At 39.9% G+C, this 15,508-nt stretch overlaps 1 protein-coding gene across 4 annotated transcripts in view; it reads right to left on the bottom strand.

The window, feature by feature from the left end:
- LOC105486951 (phosphatidylinositol-4-phosphate 3-kinase catalytic subunit type 2 alpha) overlaps positions 1 to 15,508 on the bottom strand; it is a 118,663-nt gene that overhangs the window by 71,258 nt on the left and 31,897 nt on the right. For all 4 annotated transcript variants that reach the window (XM_011750137.3, XM_071075021.1, XM_011750138.3 and 1 more), the window contains one exon: positions 9,116 to 10,245. In XM_011750137.3, the coding sequence (XP_011748439.2) occupies positions 9,116 to 10,180 (1,065 nt within the window). In that variant the 5' untranslated portion in view covers positions 10,181 to 10,245. The remainder of the gene's footprint in view (positions 1 to 9,115; positions 10,246 to 15,508) is intronic.

Raw genomic sequence — 15,508 nt, 5'->3', positions numbered from 1 at the left:
CCAGAAATATTCTATTCCAGAGCTAGAGACAAAGATTTAGGGATCATCCAATTTCTGTAATTTTTTACAGGGAACTCTGTCTCTCTCTCTCTGTTAACTGCTGTCAGCATCCATCAGGATCACTGAGAGAGCAAATTCTCAGTCAGCAGTCTTTGGGTCAAGCTCCATTAAGAGGAAACAGTCTCTCTGGGAAGCTAAGGGAGACATAAGGGCCCGTATCTGTGAGGCACAGAACTGAGACATCTCTTTATTTTCATATATATGGAAAGGCTTATGCAATTATGAGCTGACAAGTCTCCAGATCTGCAGTTGGCAAGCTGGAGACAAAGGAGAGCAATGGTGTAGTTGCAAAACCCAGGAAGGGCCAATGCTTCCATTTTAGTACAAAGGCAGGAAAAAAATCGATGTTCCAGCTTGAAGGCAGTCAGGCAGGAGGACTTTCCCCTTTACTTTTGGGAGGGTCATTCTTCAACTAATCGGATGAGGCTCACTCACATTAAGCAGGGAATTTGCTTTATCCAGCCGACCAATTCAAACATTAATCTGACCCAAAAACACACTCACAGACATACCCAGAATAATGTCTGATCAGATATCTGGACACCCCCCACGGCCTAGTCAAGCTGAAACATAAAATTAACCATCACAGCATCTCCATCATAGACAGCCAAGGAGTCACATTACTATAAGGGTCTAGATCAGTAGCTTTCAATCTAAGTACATTAGAGCCTCAAGAATAAAGCACTGACCAAGGGAAAACAAGTAAAGCATTATTAAAGACAACCAAGAACAAAACCTTTGGAGGAATGCCTATGTTTAAAGGCTAGACAAAGAAAAAGGAGTCAAAAATCACAGGAAGGGCCGGGCGCAGTGGCTCAAGCCTGTAATCCCAGCACTTTGGGAGGCCGAGACGGGCGGAACACGAGGTCAGGAGATCGAGACCATCCTGGCTAACATGGTGAAACCCCGTCTTTACTAAAAAAATACAAAAAACTAGCCGGGCGAGGTGGCGGGCGCCTGTAGTCCCAGCTACTCGGGAGGCTGAGGCAGGAGAATGGCGTAAACCCGTGAGGCGGAGCTTGCAGTGAGCTGAGATCCGGCCACTGCACTCCAGCCTGGGCGACAGAGTGAGACTCCGTCTCAAAAAAAAAAAAAAAAAAAAAAATCACAGGAAGAAAAATAGGAAGTAGATTTACCCAGGGCAACAGAAGTTTCAAGAAAAGGATGTAGTAAATTTTTTTTAAATAAGCAAAAGGGCTAAATGGTGAATATGGTCAAGGGATTGGCAATTCTATAACATAATGAGAATAAGAGGAGGAGAGCAAGAGACTGGAAAGGCAGTGAGTACAAATTCCTTTTTAAAGAGTAATTACTTTAAGGACAGGTGTGGTAGCTCCTATCTGTAATCCTAGCACTTTGGGAGGCAGGTGGATAGCTCTAGTCCAGGAGATGGAGACCAGCCTAGGCAACATAGTGAAACCCATCTCTACACAATATACAAAACTTAGCTAGGTAGGATGGCATGCCCCTGTAGTCCCAGCTACTCAGGAGGCTGAGGCAGGAGGATGGCTTGAGCCCAGGAGACAGAGGTTGCAGTGAGACCAGGTTGTGTCACTGCACTCTAGCCTGGATGACAGAGCAAGACTCTGCCTTAACAAAACAAAACAACAAAAACAAACAAACAAACAGTAATAACTTTGGGGAAGACAGGAACAAACAGGAACAAGAAAAAGAGTTAAGTTTTGGAAAAGGGAAGGAACATCTCTTCTTTTCAAACCAAAAAGATGAGAGAAATGTGAAGTGAGCAGTTCACACATGGATGGCCTTGACCTCGATTTAAAAGAAAAAAAAGGTAGAGAATTGGCAGAGTAAGTCTGGAGGTTTAAGGAAAGTGGTGGAGGTTTAAAACAATTCACAAAAATTTATCAATAAATACTCTGTAAAGTAGTTACAAGAATATGGGGAAGATTTATACCTATACAAGTTCAAGGTTCATGTCATTATTACCCAGAAATTATATGGAATACACCACCAAGTTTTCAATAAATACACTTTAAACATTAAATACATGTTACTTTTCAGAAGAAAGTTGGTTACATCCTTATTTGGACTTTTTCTCCCCTCAAAGAAACTTATCTGTATTGTTCAAATACACTCAGCCAGACCATGAAAATCACATGTCGTTTAACCTTCCCTCTTCTTTAAAATTAATCATAGATGCTTTGCCAATGGGGAAATGTTTATAATGTTAATACAATTAACTTTTAGAAAGAGTTTACAACCACAGAACTTTGCAAAGCCAATTCTATGAAAATAATTCAATCCATTACTAAAATTCTTTGAAATCTGCTCAAGGTATTTAAATTCATAGCTATTAACTAAAAGCCTGATTTAAACTTAAATTGCCAGAAGACACAGTTTTAAGTATTATGTCTTTTACTGGTTTTGGTCACAAAAAAAATTGGAACTAAAGTATTTAGAGTATTATTAATAAAACAAAGGACACTAGATGGAAACAGGAAGTAAGCTTGCTGAGTGAGAAGAAAAATACCCTCTGTGTTGAGTTTTCACTACAAAGCATAAAATTCTTACAGGAAATGAACACTTAAGCATGTGAAGTAATTATAAAGAATAGGCATTGCAAATTATTTTCCAATAAAAAATATGAGGAAAAAGTTTGTAGAGATGAATGGTGTGTGAAAAATTAAAAGCTCCGTGTCAATGAATTGTGCCATGGATTTCCAAAGTCAGCCTATTACCAGTGTTCAGTTTATCTCCCTATTTTGGTCTACATCAAACCAAACTTTATCTTCCTGTACACAAACAAAATGAAATCTTAGCACTAACAAGAAGGCTTAGAACTTTTTTATACAAAAATCCATTCTGGGCCGGGTGCAGTGGTTCACACCTGTCATCCCAGCACTTTGGGAGGCTGAGGTGGGTGGATCACCTGAGGTCACGAGTTCAAGACCAGCCTGACCAATAAAGGTGAAACCCCATCTCTACTAAAAATACAAAAATTTGCCGGGCGTGGTGGCAGGCACCTGTAATCCCAGCTACTTGGCAGGGAGGTTGAGAGAGGAGAACTGCTTGAACCCGAGACGTGGAGGTTGCACTGAGCCAAGATTGCATAACTGCACTCCAGCCTGGGTGACAGAGCGAGACTCCGTCTTTAAAAAAAAAAAAAAAAATCCTGTCTGTAGCATTTATAACAGGTGCATGCCAAGCCTCTAAGTCATCAAATAATTGTGTTTACAACTGTTAAATTTAGCCTAAACCTGCCTCCTAACACATTTTAAGTTCAGCCTAACAATTTCTCCATGCATAGTGAACTGTAACCTAGCTGGACATGTAAACAAACTGTAACCTACTCTTGTGCCAATCACCAAGTTTTAGCCAATCAAGGGTGGCCAACGGTTCAAAACATGTTCAAATAAGGCAAACGTCAGGCCATAACCAATTCAGCTGTTTCTGTACCTCATTTCCATTTTCTGTATATCACTTTCCTTTTCTGACCACAAATCTTCCACCACATGGCTGCACTGCAGTCTCCTTGAACCCATTCTAGTTCAGGGGCTGCCCGATTGTGACCTCTTCTTTGCTGAATTAAACTATGTTAAATATGTCTAAAGTTTTTCTCTTAACACAACCTGAGAGCAACCATCATGAAATGTCTCTTTCTAAGTTCCTTTGTAGATATTTAACCATGAAACTTGTCTCCCTGAATTTTCTTCCCCATTGGTTCTTGTTCTACTTTTTAGGACAATAGATTTTAAAATTAAGCTACTAAACTGAATTCTCAATTCACAGAAAAAATATATAAACAAATAGGACTTGTTTGGCCAGGCACGGTGGCCACGCCTATAATCCCAGCACTTTGGGGGACTGAGGTGGGTGGATCGCTTGAGGTCAGGAGTTCGAGACCAGCCTAGTCAACATCGTGTGACCCCCCAACTCTACTAAAAATGCAAAAATTAGCCGGGCGTGGTGGCATGCACCTGTAGTCCCAGTTACTTGGGAAGCTGAGCCAGGAGAATCACTTGAACCTGGGAGGTGGGGGTTGCAGTGCGCCGAGATAGTGGCACTGCACTCCAGAGCCTGGGTGACAGAGCGAGATCCTATTTCAAACAAACAAACAAAACAAACAAACAAATAGGACTTGTTTAATTTTAAGTTTTTCTATGTAATGTATTTTAACTTTCAGCCCTTACTACCAGTTATTTCTCTTTGTTTTTTAGAGACAGGGTCTCATTCTATAGCCTTGGCTGAGTACAAGGGCTTTATTATCACAGCTCACTGCAGCCTCAAACTCCTGGGCTTGAGCTCCTCCTACCGCAGCCTCTTGAGTAGCTGGGACTACAGAACAGCTATAGTCCCAGCGTGCGTCACCACACACAGCTATTTTTTTTTTTTTTTCCCATAGACACGGGTCTCCCTACATTCCTCAAGTTGGTCTCAAATTCTTGGCCTCAAGCAATCCTCCCACCTGGCCTCCCAAAGCACTGGGTTTACAGACATGAGCCACCACACCTACCCTTCTACCAGTTGTTTCTATTAAAATCTAGCACAGATTGTCATCTAGTGTAACACAAAGTAGTATACTTAATATATTTAACATACTGAAAAAATTAGTATATCAATATTTCATCCTGTTTTATAAGAGCACCATTACTTTCAGGTATTCTACTTTCTGAATTGGTTTGAAAATGTATGTCCAAAATACAAAACCTTTAAAAAAAAAAAAAAAAAGTCCACTTCCTCTTCCACATAGCAACTTCCCAAATTTCAACTATTATTTCTGAAAGGGATCTAGTCTAGCCAACTTTATTTCATAGATAAAGAAACTCAGATTCAGTGATTTAACTCCAATTAATACTCTCTTCTTCAGACAAAATACCTCCAACAGTTCCTTAAATGGCATAAGTTCTAGATCCTGAAAACTGTAGTCTTCTCTTTTCAAGACATACTCTAGGCTGGGCACAATGGCTTACACCATAGGGAGACCTCACCTTCACAAAAACTAAAAAAATTAGCCGGGTGTGGTGGCATGTACCTGTAGTCCCAGCTACTCAGGAGGCTGCATTAGAAGAATCACTTGAGCCTGGGAGGTATAGCTTACAGTGAGCCGTGATCACACTGCTGCATTCCACCCTGGGTGAAACAGTGTGAGACCCTGTCTTAAAAAAAAAAAAAAAAAAGACACACTTCAGTTTCCTTACTGGTGGCCCCTCTTAGGATATACTCAAACAAAATTATTAGATGGGGTTTAATTAGAGTATAATGGGATGATGAACACTTCCTCAGCCATGCTGCAATTAGACTCCCCTAAGACTGGCAAGTACCCTAAGCCACGTCAGTTCTGATAGCACGCTATCAGTAAAGCTGTTGACATGTTACACTGTAGTAATCTAGCTCCAATCTCTGATTGATCCCCTGATCAAGTCATATTATTGCTTACCCAGTTTCTGGCTCATATCTCTCATAATTCATTTGCTTACTACTTTAATCCTTCCCCTATACTTTTTAACTAAGATCTAGGAATGTGTTTCTGCTAAAACTAATCCTGGCTGGCAGCCTAGTTAATTAATTCCTAGAATTTGAGCAACTAGCAGCTCTCTGTAACAACCATGTGACCTGATTACCCAGATCTTGCTGGGCAAACTTCTTCCTATCTTTAGGAAACTACCCATCCTCATTATTCCTCCAAGATACTTTCTGAAAGCACCCCAAATAAGGAAAATATCAAGATGGTACTGTGACAAATATTTTAATACATAGGAAAAAATAAATGTAGGGAGACTTACATGGGTGTCACACCCCTGTCCCACCAAAGGAAAGGGTGGAGAACACATGTGTTGAACTAGAAGTGACCAATCTAAACTAAAAAGGTCCAGCAGGGGCAGGAAGTTGAGTTTTGCAATGAAAGCATTAGCAACCTATGCTTTGGGTTTTGAGCTGAAAAGAAACTCTATTTTTACACTTTGCTATTTGTCTTGTCGTTTTCCCAACCTTGTAGGCTCCTAAAGTATGAAGAAACTTTAAAGTTATCTAGTCAAGAGGTCCCAAATGCAGTTACTCCCAAGGGAGTAACACATTTGCTACATTAGAATCACTTAGGGAAAGTTTTGCAAAAACTGGTTATCTTCCCCCTGAAATTTCATACTGTCCTTTGGCACCCCTTCCTCCAAATCAGGACTGAGTAGGCCTAAACTCTGTAGGATACGGTGACATATAACTAAATTTGGGAAGCCATTTGAACCATATTTGAATATCTCCTATGACAGGGAACTTACTCCTTCCAAAATAGCATGTTGTATCACCGGAGTTTGAAAAAGGGAGGGCTGGCCGGGCGCAGTGGCTCATGACTATAACCCCAGCACGTTGGAAGGCTGAGGCAGACAGATCACCTGAGGTCAGGAGTTTGAGACCAGTCTGACCAGCATGGAGAAACCCCATCTCTACTAAAAATAAAAAATTAGCCGGTCGTGGTGGTGCATGCCTATAATCCCAGCTACCTGGGAGGCTGAGGCAGGAGTATCACTTGAACCCAGCGGCGGAGGTTGCAGTGAGCTGAGATCACGCCATTGCACTCCAGCCTGGGCAACAAGGAGAAACTCTGTCTCAAAAAAGTAAAAAAAAAAAAAAAAGCTGGGGAGGGCTTTTAGAGTCAGATGGGTTTGAATGTCAGTCCAACTTGTTATCATGGAAATTTTCAAATATACACAAAGTAGAATAATAGACACCCAGGTATCCATCATTGGCTTCAGCAATTATCAACATATAGCCAATCTTGTTTCATCTATAAGCCCTCTAAACCCCAACACCTCACTTGATTTTATTACATTTTAAATTCTACAGTATATATCTCTAAATATGATTCATTTAATTAATTGCAATATCATTATTACACCAAAATATTAACAATAATTCCTTTTAACTTATTTACATCTCAATTTCCTCAACTGTAAAATAGGGATGGGTCATACTCTGGCCTCACAGGATTCTTGTGAGCTTTCTGTCTCAGTGATTAAAAAAAAATGTAGAAGAGTCCTTTGGCTTTGGCAACATATTGGTAAAAAATAATAATAAAGAGTTCAGTTTGAATACGTACAACATAGATAAAAATCATGTAAGTTCTTGCTTTCCGAATCCCAGTCTTGGAGCTGTGGACAGTAAATAACCCACCTACCCAGAAACCTCAACTTGCTTAAGATGATGACTACAATGCATCTGGAATGGTAATATCAGCTCAGCTGGGACAATCTATTTCTCTCAGTAGGTAAATGACTTTTCAACAATGGGAAGTTCAGAATTTAAGATATAAGGTAATTTATAAACATCTGTGTTAACTTCAAGACAATCTATCGTAGCTACAATGCATTCATTGTGGGGCTCTGCCTTCTACCAGTGCAAGGGTTGAGCCTAAGCTCAGCTCCCTACAAGACAAGGGGCTTCCTTTCCTTTGATAGCAAGACTAACTTTTCAGAGCCCCAATGTCTTTCTCCAGGTTCAAGGGAGTTGCCCTTCCCAAACAACTCTAAACAGTTGACATCTTAAATCCGGACTACATCTCAAATCCTGACTCCAGGCACTAAACACGGAATTCGTTTCTCTCATGAGAAACCTATAAAATAGAGACCCACAGCTAGGAAGTCATCTGCCTGTTAGAAATTGATCCGAATATGAATCCAGCAGTGACCTGGACCCTGCAGGATGGGAAGATCAGGGGGACCAGTGCCTTCCCCCCACCACCCCTATTTTTTGAGATAGGGTCTTGCTCTGTCGCCCAGGCTCGAGTACAGTGGTGCAATCATGGCTCACAGCAGCCTCAACCTCGTGGTCTCACACGATCCTCCTACCTCAGCCTCCCAAGTAGCTGGGACCACAGGAGTATGCCATCATGCCCGGCTAAATTTTTTTATAATTGTGGTAGAGACAGGTTCTCATTATGTTGCCCAGGCTGGTCTCAAAGTCCTGGGCTCAAGTGATCCTCCCACCTTAGTCTTCCAAAGTGCTGGGATTACAAGCGTGTCATCATGCTGTCTAAACCTTCTTAACACCTATTTCTCTTCTTTCCAGACATCCAAATGGTTTTGTTTAAAGTCAACAATTCGGCCAGGCGTGGTGGTTCACGCCTATAATCCCAGCACATTGGGAGGCCGAGGTGGGCTGATCACCTAAGGTCAGGAGTTCGAGACCAGCCTGATCAACATGGAGAAACTCTGTCTCTACTAAAAATACAAAATCAGCCGGTGTAGAGACACATGCTGTAATCCCAGCTACTTAGGAAGCTGAGGCAGGAGAATCGCTTGAACCTGGGAGGTGGAGGTTGCAGTGAGCCAGATTGCACCACTGCACTCCAGACTGGGCAACAAAAGCAAAACTCGGTCTCAAAATAATAATAAAGTCAACAATTCAGCATAAACCGATCCAAATCATGCAAAATCCATCCCTCCTTCCCCATCTAAATGCTAGTTAACTCCCAATGACAAAATAGTAGACAGGTGCTGATCTAATTAGCTGAATGATATAATTCACACTAAAGTGAGAACGAGGCTTAAACATTCCCAGGTTACACAGATAGAAGAGCAAAACACAAATCCGCAATGGTAATATTTCATTCTCCACTTTTATCGATAAAAGTGTTTAAAGGGAGAGTCCTTTAAGTTGCTCTTCTCTCTCTGGGGTTATTTTTTCATTCATTGATTCATGGTTAAAAACAACAAAACAAAATGCATGAGAATTTCCATAATGGGACTAAAAATAAAAATTCCTTACCTGCGTTAAAAAAATAAAAGGAATAAGGAAGAGAAAGAAGGGATCATATGTAATGAGGAGACATGGTCAGACAAATTTAAAATATCTTAAATGCCTCTCAGTGACAGCCAGATCCTTCATTAGAGGCTTTTTATTTACAATCCTGGAAAAATATTAATAGCAAGCAATTTTTCAATTGGCCTAATCACATTTAATCCTTTGCCACACAAACAAGCAAAGCACACTTGAGAGCAAAGAAAAAATTCAAAATGAAAAATTTTTTTTTCTTAACAAATTACGTACACAAATATGAACTCTGTTATACTAAATTTCAAAAGTTAGTAAGAAAAGACTATACCTGAAATATATGGCCCTGGGCTTTTGAAAGCTGAGTTGTTCGAATATTTAAAGACTGGCTTCTTGTTACAGTTGCCACAGAAAGGGATTTTCCATTCACCTTTCTTTCAAGATGACAATTTGCTGGCAATCTCTCTTCAAGAAGAACAGCATCCCAAGGATCCTTTGCTAGCAAACTTGAAACATTTTTCTCTTCTTCATGGTCTAATACCTCCACGTTATCCACCTTAGGCTTACTTAGAGGATCCAAATCTAACCAGTCAAATTTACTGATATCCTCAGACTTGGGAGATACCTGTAGACTGCTGACTTTTGAATCTGTTATCTCCAAATCAGTCCTTGCTTTCCCATTTTTTAAAAATTCTGATGTACTAGCTATTTTGTCAAATAGTTTTGCCATGTCAGGACTGACTACTGGACGATAGATAGGTAAGCTTCCTTGTGGATGAAAGGGTGTGGCAGGTGTCAAAGGATATGAGAAATATGGAGATTGTCCCGGAAGACTTAAATATATAGGTTCTGTAGATGGAAAAGTGGGCATTCTTGGATTGAAGCCATTTTGGAATGCAGCCTGTTTACTGTAAGTAGAAGGATAAATAGAAGGTAAAGTATAAGTGGAAGGCCCAGATAATCCAGGTGGCCACTGTCCTCTCTGAATAGTAGGTCTAAAATAGAGCTGTGCTGAAAAGGAAGGGCTCAGAACAGGAGTAGCTGGTAATACAGGTGTTTTTCTAGTCTCAAAACTGTCATCCAGCAATAGTTTCTCAAGTTCAGCTTGGGTGAGCTTTTCTACATCAATATCTAATGCTCTTTTTTGGGAATCTGATTCGGGAAACACCATGAGATCATAATCCTGTTTATTATAAACCTGTGCTTTTTTTCTGGTGCTGCTTGACAACTCAAAGCCTCTCTGATTGTCAGTCACTTGCCTATCCTTTTGCAGTTTTGCTAAAGCTTCTGCTTCCATCTGTAATGCTTCTTCTTTGTCCACATCTTTTGCTCTTGTTGGTTCCGGATGTGAAGATGGACATTCTTTAAATCCGCTGTTGCTGGATATCTGAGCCATGTCCACCAAAAAGATCAAACCTTCCTTCCTCTATTTTTTTCTTGTAGCTTCCAAAATAGCAAGAGCTATACATAAAAATAAACATAACACTCAATTAGATTTCTAAACATAAATATATTTTGTTTGCAACCTACCCCATATGATATAGGACTTAAAGCCACTTAGAAAAATACACTATAAAATAAACCAAAACAGTTGGATGAAATCCGGGTGAAGGAACACTTAACACCTCATACACTGTTGGGTTACAGAAGATGTTCAGATACACATTACTTTAACCCCATTTCCTGACCCAACTGGAAAGCTGGCACAGTAAATTAACTTTCATTTTAGTAGTCACAATGGCTGCCATTCACCAGTGGTACTTCTGGCAGAATTCTTAGCATGAAATGACTTAAGAGCTAGTCACATATTTTCAAAAGTTCAGACAGGGTTTACCGATATGCAGAAATAGCAAGTCAAAATGGTTTTTGATCTTTTGCTATTTGTTAAATTGCTCAAAAGCCAATTAGCAATAAAAACATCTAATACCTAGCTAATAAAATAGGAAACTATTATTTTATCAAAATACTATGTGCAAAACTGATTAAGGTTTAATAATCTTCCAGAAATATTAAAAATGTATAATGTAACATGGATTTGAATAATAAGACAAAAGTGTTAAGGCTTATTAGAAGTTCTGAGGTAATATTTCATTCAAAGATTAAATTACAGCTGAATTGGTCATATAGTTTTAATTACATTTCTATTCTGATTATCTGCAGTTAAATCAATAGTTATAATACCAAAATTTCTCCTTTTCAAAATCCTTACTTTTATTCATGAAAAGATAAGAAGATTACTTTGTCATAGATTAGCTTACAAAAATTTATACTCCTCTATTTAAGACAAACACTTAATTCAGACCAAGATTACCCTGTGAAGCAGTATGACCAACTGAAAGGTTGCTTAGCTACTCTGTAACACAGAGCACATTTCCTCCTTCTAAACAATATGATAAAAGGGTTAAATATGGATTCTGGAGTCACATCACCTTAGTTTAAGAAGGTGACCGGCCAGGCGCAGTGGCTTACACCTGTAATCCCAGCATTTTGGGAGGCCAAGGTGGGCGGATCACGAGGTCAGCCGATCGAGACCACCCTGGCTAACACAGTGAAACCCCGTCTCTACTAAAAATACAAAAAATTAGCCGGGCGTGGTGGCAGGCGCCTATAGTCCCAGCTACTCAGGAGGCTGAGGCAGGAGAATGGCATGAACCTGGGAGGCAGAGCTTGCAGTGAGCTGAGATCCCGCCACTGCATTCCAGCCTGGACAACAGAGCGAGACTCCATCTCAAAAAAAATAAAAAGAAGGTATACAACCTTGGGCAAATGAAAACTTTTCTGTATGTCTTACTTTCCTAATTTTTTAAATAAAAAAGTATCAATCTAAATTAGTATACAAACTAAATGAAATAATACACATAAAAGTGCTTATCATTGGCTTTGGGCATAAGCATTAAATAAATGGTACATATTATTAATCTAATCTGGTTTGTGATACATCTAGTTTAAATACCTAGAAAGCAAGAGAGCTCCTGTTTACATTCTATGGTCTTTCTTTCTAGCAAACACAGTGCTCGTCTACCATATATGCTCAATATATGCGTGATGCAAGGAAGTAGGAAAAAAACAAAATAAACTCTAATATAATACAAACAAAAATCGAAGTGTTGAGGTAATACTACACAAACAAAAAAAAAATTAGTGAGGAGGTCATGAAGAAAGAGGAATTCAAAGAATGTTCTTGGAATGTTCTTGGGGGGTATTATTTTGCAATCCTTCATACAATTATTTTCCCTTCTGTGGTAGACTACAAAGCATGGGCACAATGTATATTTAAAATATGCACACTTTACTGTATGTAAACTTTATATCAAAAGAAAATGCTGTAAATATTGAACTCTTGTTAAATATGCACAAAGTACTTAGAGGAAAGTACTAATGTCTACAATTTGTTGTTCTTGACGTTTAGAGATGGGGGGGTGTGTCTCACTATGTTACCCAGGCTGGTCTTGAACTCCTGGCCTCAAGCGAGCCTCCTGCCTCAGCTGGGATTACAGGCATGATCCACTGTGCCTCGCTCTTACAATTTACTTTGAAATGCATTTTTTTAAAAGATGAATTAATGGACAGCAGAATAGATGGATAAATATGTGATTAGACAGATTGGTGTGAACCCGGGGGGGCGAAGCTTGAAGAGAGCAGAGATCGCGCCACTGCACTCCAGCCTGGGTGACAGAGCGAGACTCTGTCTCAAAAAAAAAGAAAAATGTTTATAGTAGAATCTAGGTGATACAAACATGAGTGTTCACTTTGAAATTCTTTTAACTTGGTTGCCAAGACTGAAAATTTTCAAAATAAAAGGCTAGGTAGTAGGGAACAAGAGGAGCACAAATTCCTCCCATTTCAACACATACTCCCATGATTTTGTTGCTCCTCCCATAAAGAGGAGGACTCTATTTCTTTACTCTCTTGAGCTGAGCAGGCCTTGTGACTTGGCTTTTACCAATGAAATGGAAGTGACACTGTGGGAATAGGAGTTCCAAATCTAGGTCCTAAAAGGCTTTACTACTTCAGTTATTTGTCTCTTGAAATGCAGCCACTGCTATGTGAATGCTCACTGTGGATGACAGGGGCCAGCTAACAGCCAGCACAAACCACCAAACATGTGATCTTAGACCAAACATGGATCTTAGACCATCCATCCACGCTCCAGATGACCACAATTCCATGAGTGACCAAAGGTGAGACCAGCAGAAGAAACCACCAAGCTGAGCTAAAGTCAAATTGATAACCTACAGAATCATTTTGGAATGATCTGCTATATAGCAATAGATAACTGATAAACTTTTTCTTATTACTTTTAGAAAACAAAGTGCAAGCCACTTTACTATTTAGCAACAAACTTCTGTTTTAACTTCCACCACCACCTTCCTCAACTTATCCTCAGGGAACAAATGGTTTTCTTTTCCTTTCTAAGGAGACCTCCTCCATGTGTATCCTTAACGCCACTGAATTCCCCTCCACTTCTTCATCAATGATTACCTCCTTTGCATTGTTGACTTATTTACTTGCTTAGGGTCCTGTGCCACAAAAATGCTTAAGTCTTCTCCATATTGAAGGGGGGGGGGGAATCTTAACATTCCCCTTTAGATTCCAGAAGCTTCCATTTTAATTTTCTTTTTTCAATGCCATACTTCTCCAATGAGTGACCTAGAAAATCTTTTCTTTACACATCCTGCCTTGGAAAAACTCTACTTGTACTTCAGGGCCCAGTTCAAATACTGTCTCCTCTCTTTAGCTTTCCCTAAGCAGCTCTTATCAGAATTCATCTTTTTAGATTAACCAAAACATTTTTATCACAGCTTTCTCTTCTTCACTTCTGTAGACCTTTTGCTGTTTTTGCCTATCAACATCTTTGCTTCTCGTTGTTGAACCTACAGCTTCCATTTTGGAGACTGATCTCCCTTTATCCCACATAGTTAAAATAGAACTGGCCATCTCTACCCTTGTCCCCCACCCCCATCCACTCCAGAGGATCCAAATCTGGCCCATCAGAGTTAACTCCTGGACTTCTGCTGAAACTATTTGGAAAGAAAGCTCTTCTTTGAGCTTACTAAACTCAGATGTAAGCCTGGCCCTGGTGTGGCCATCTTTGTCGCCACTTGAGGAGATACTGCCTAAGAATGAATCCAATCCAGAGGAAAGCAGAGCTAAGATAAAACTAAGAAAGACAGATTCTGGCTAATATTACATTAAGCATCTGGATCCAACCAAGCCCAAAGCCAGCCTTTCATTTATGTAAGCCAGTAAGTCTCCTTTTTTGCTTAAGCCAGTTTAAAATAAGCTTCTGCCATAACAAAAAATGTCCTGATGAACACAGAATCTGTGAACCTATGTGTCTACACCCAACAGACTAAAATAAGCTTAAGTGCAAAGGCCTACTTGTTTATTTTTGGAGTTCCCCATAACATTTAAAAGTACCTTGCTTAATGAATGAAAACTTAATTTACTGAACATGTGGGGTCTGTTTGTTTGTTTGTTTAGATAGAGTCTCATTCTGTTGCTCAGACTGGAGTGCAGTGGCACAGTCTCGGCTCACTGCAACCTCTGCCTCCTGGGTTCAAGCAATTCTCCTGCCTCAGCCTCCCGAGTAGCTGGGATTACAGGCGCCTGCCACCACACCTGGCTAATTTTTGTATTATTAGTAGAGACTAAAAAGTTTAGTGGAGACTAATAGCATTTTGCCATGTTGGCCAGGCTGGTCTTGAACTCCTGACCACAAGTGATCCGCCTGCCTCAGCCTCCCAAAGTGCTGGGATTACAGGCGTGAGCAACCTCACCTGGCTGAACATGTGTTTTAACAAGAGGGAATGAGGGCTATTGGACAGTCTTAAAGAAGGCATTTCCAATGGCACAAGAGGATGGATATATGGTAGGAAAAATAAAACAAGTGTAATCACCTATCGTGGAACACCAAAGTATACTGCCTATTTTTCATAAAATCAGATGTATTAAAACAAAATAGCAGCCACGCACAGTGGCTCACGCCTGTAATCCCAGCACTTTGGGAGGCCAAGGCAGGTGGATCACCTGAGGTCAGGAGTTCAAGACCAGCCTGGCCAACATGGTGAAACCCCGTCTCTACTAAAAATACAGAATTTAGCTGGGTGTGGTGGCATACACCTGTAATGCCAGCAACTCAGGAGGCTGAGGCAGAAGAACCCTTGAATCCAGGAGGCAGAGGTGGCAGTGAGCCAAGGTCACCATTGCACTCCAGCCTGGGCAACAAGAGCGAAACTCTGTCTCAAAAAACACAATACAACAAAACAAAACAAAATAACACAATAGCATTTTACAAAGAGAAAGGCTACTTAGATATAATTCATCTTCCACAAGCATAATGTCAATTTGTTATTTAAGTAGTCTCCTTGTTGCCACATTTGGTAATGAACAATGCAGCATTATTCCGAAAGAAGGATCTAGATTTTTTAAAATTAGTTTACAATAGTTTATTCACTGGAGAATACACTTGTTCTAAGTATTTCAAATGAATGTTAACTCTCATTTACTGATAAAAGTATAAAATTAATCATTTGAAATATATTTTAATAGTGAGTATGGGTTTTTCTCACATCACCAATTTATTTGCTTGCCCTGTTTCTAGTACCAACAACCAAAGTAGTACATGCTAAAGTAAATTCAACTCTAAGTAGTAAAAGTGAGCTGAATGCTACCAGCTAAGTTACCATATTTTAGTTTTCCAAGAGGTTATCATGCATGTATA

The sequence above is a fragment of the Macaca nemestrina genome, chromosome 12 (assembly GCF_043159975.1).
Source record: "Macaca nemestrina isolate mMacNem1 chromosome 12, mMacNem.hap1, whole genome shotgun sequence".
In the NCBI taxonomy this organism is placed as follows: Eukaryota; Metazoa; Chordata; class Mammalia; order Primates; family Cercopithecidae; genus Macaca; species Macaca nemestrina.
This window is presented reverse-complemented; position numbering and strand designations above follow the sequence as displayed.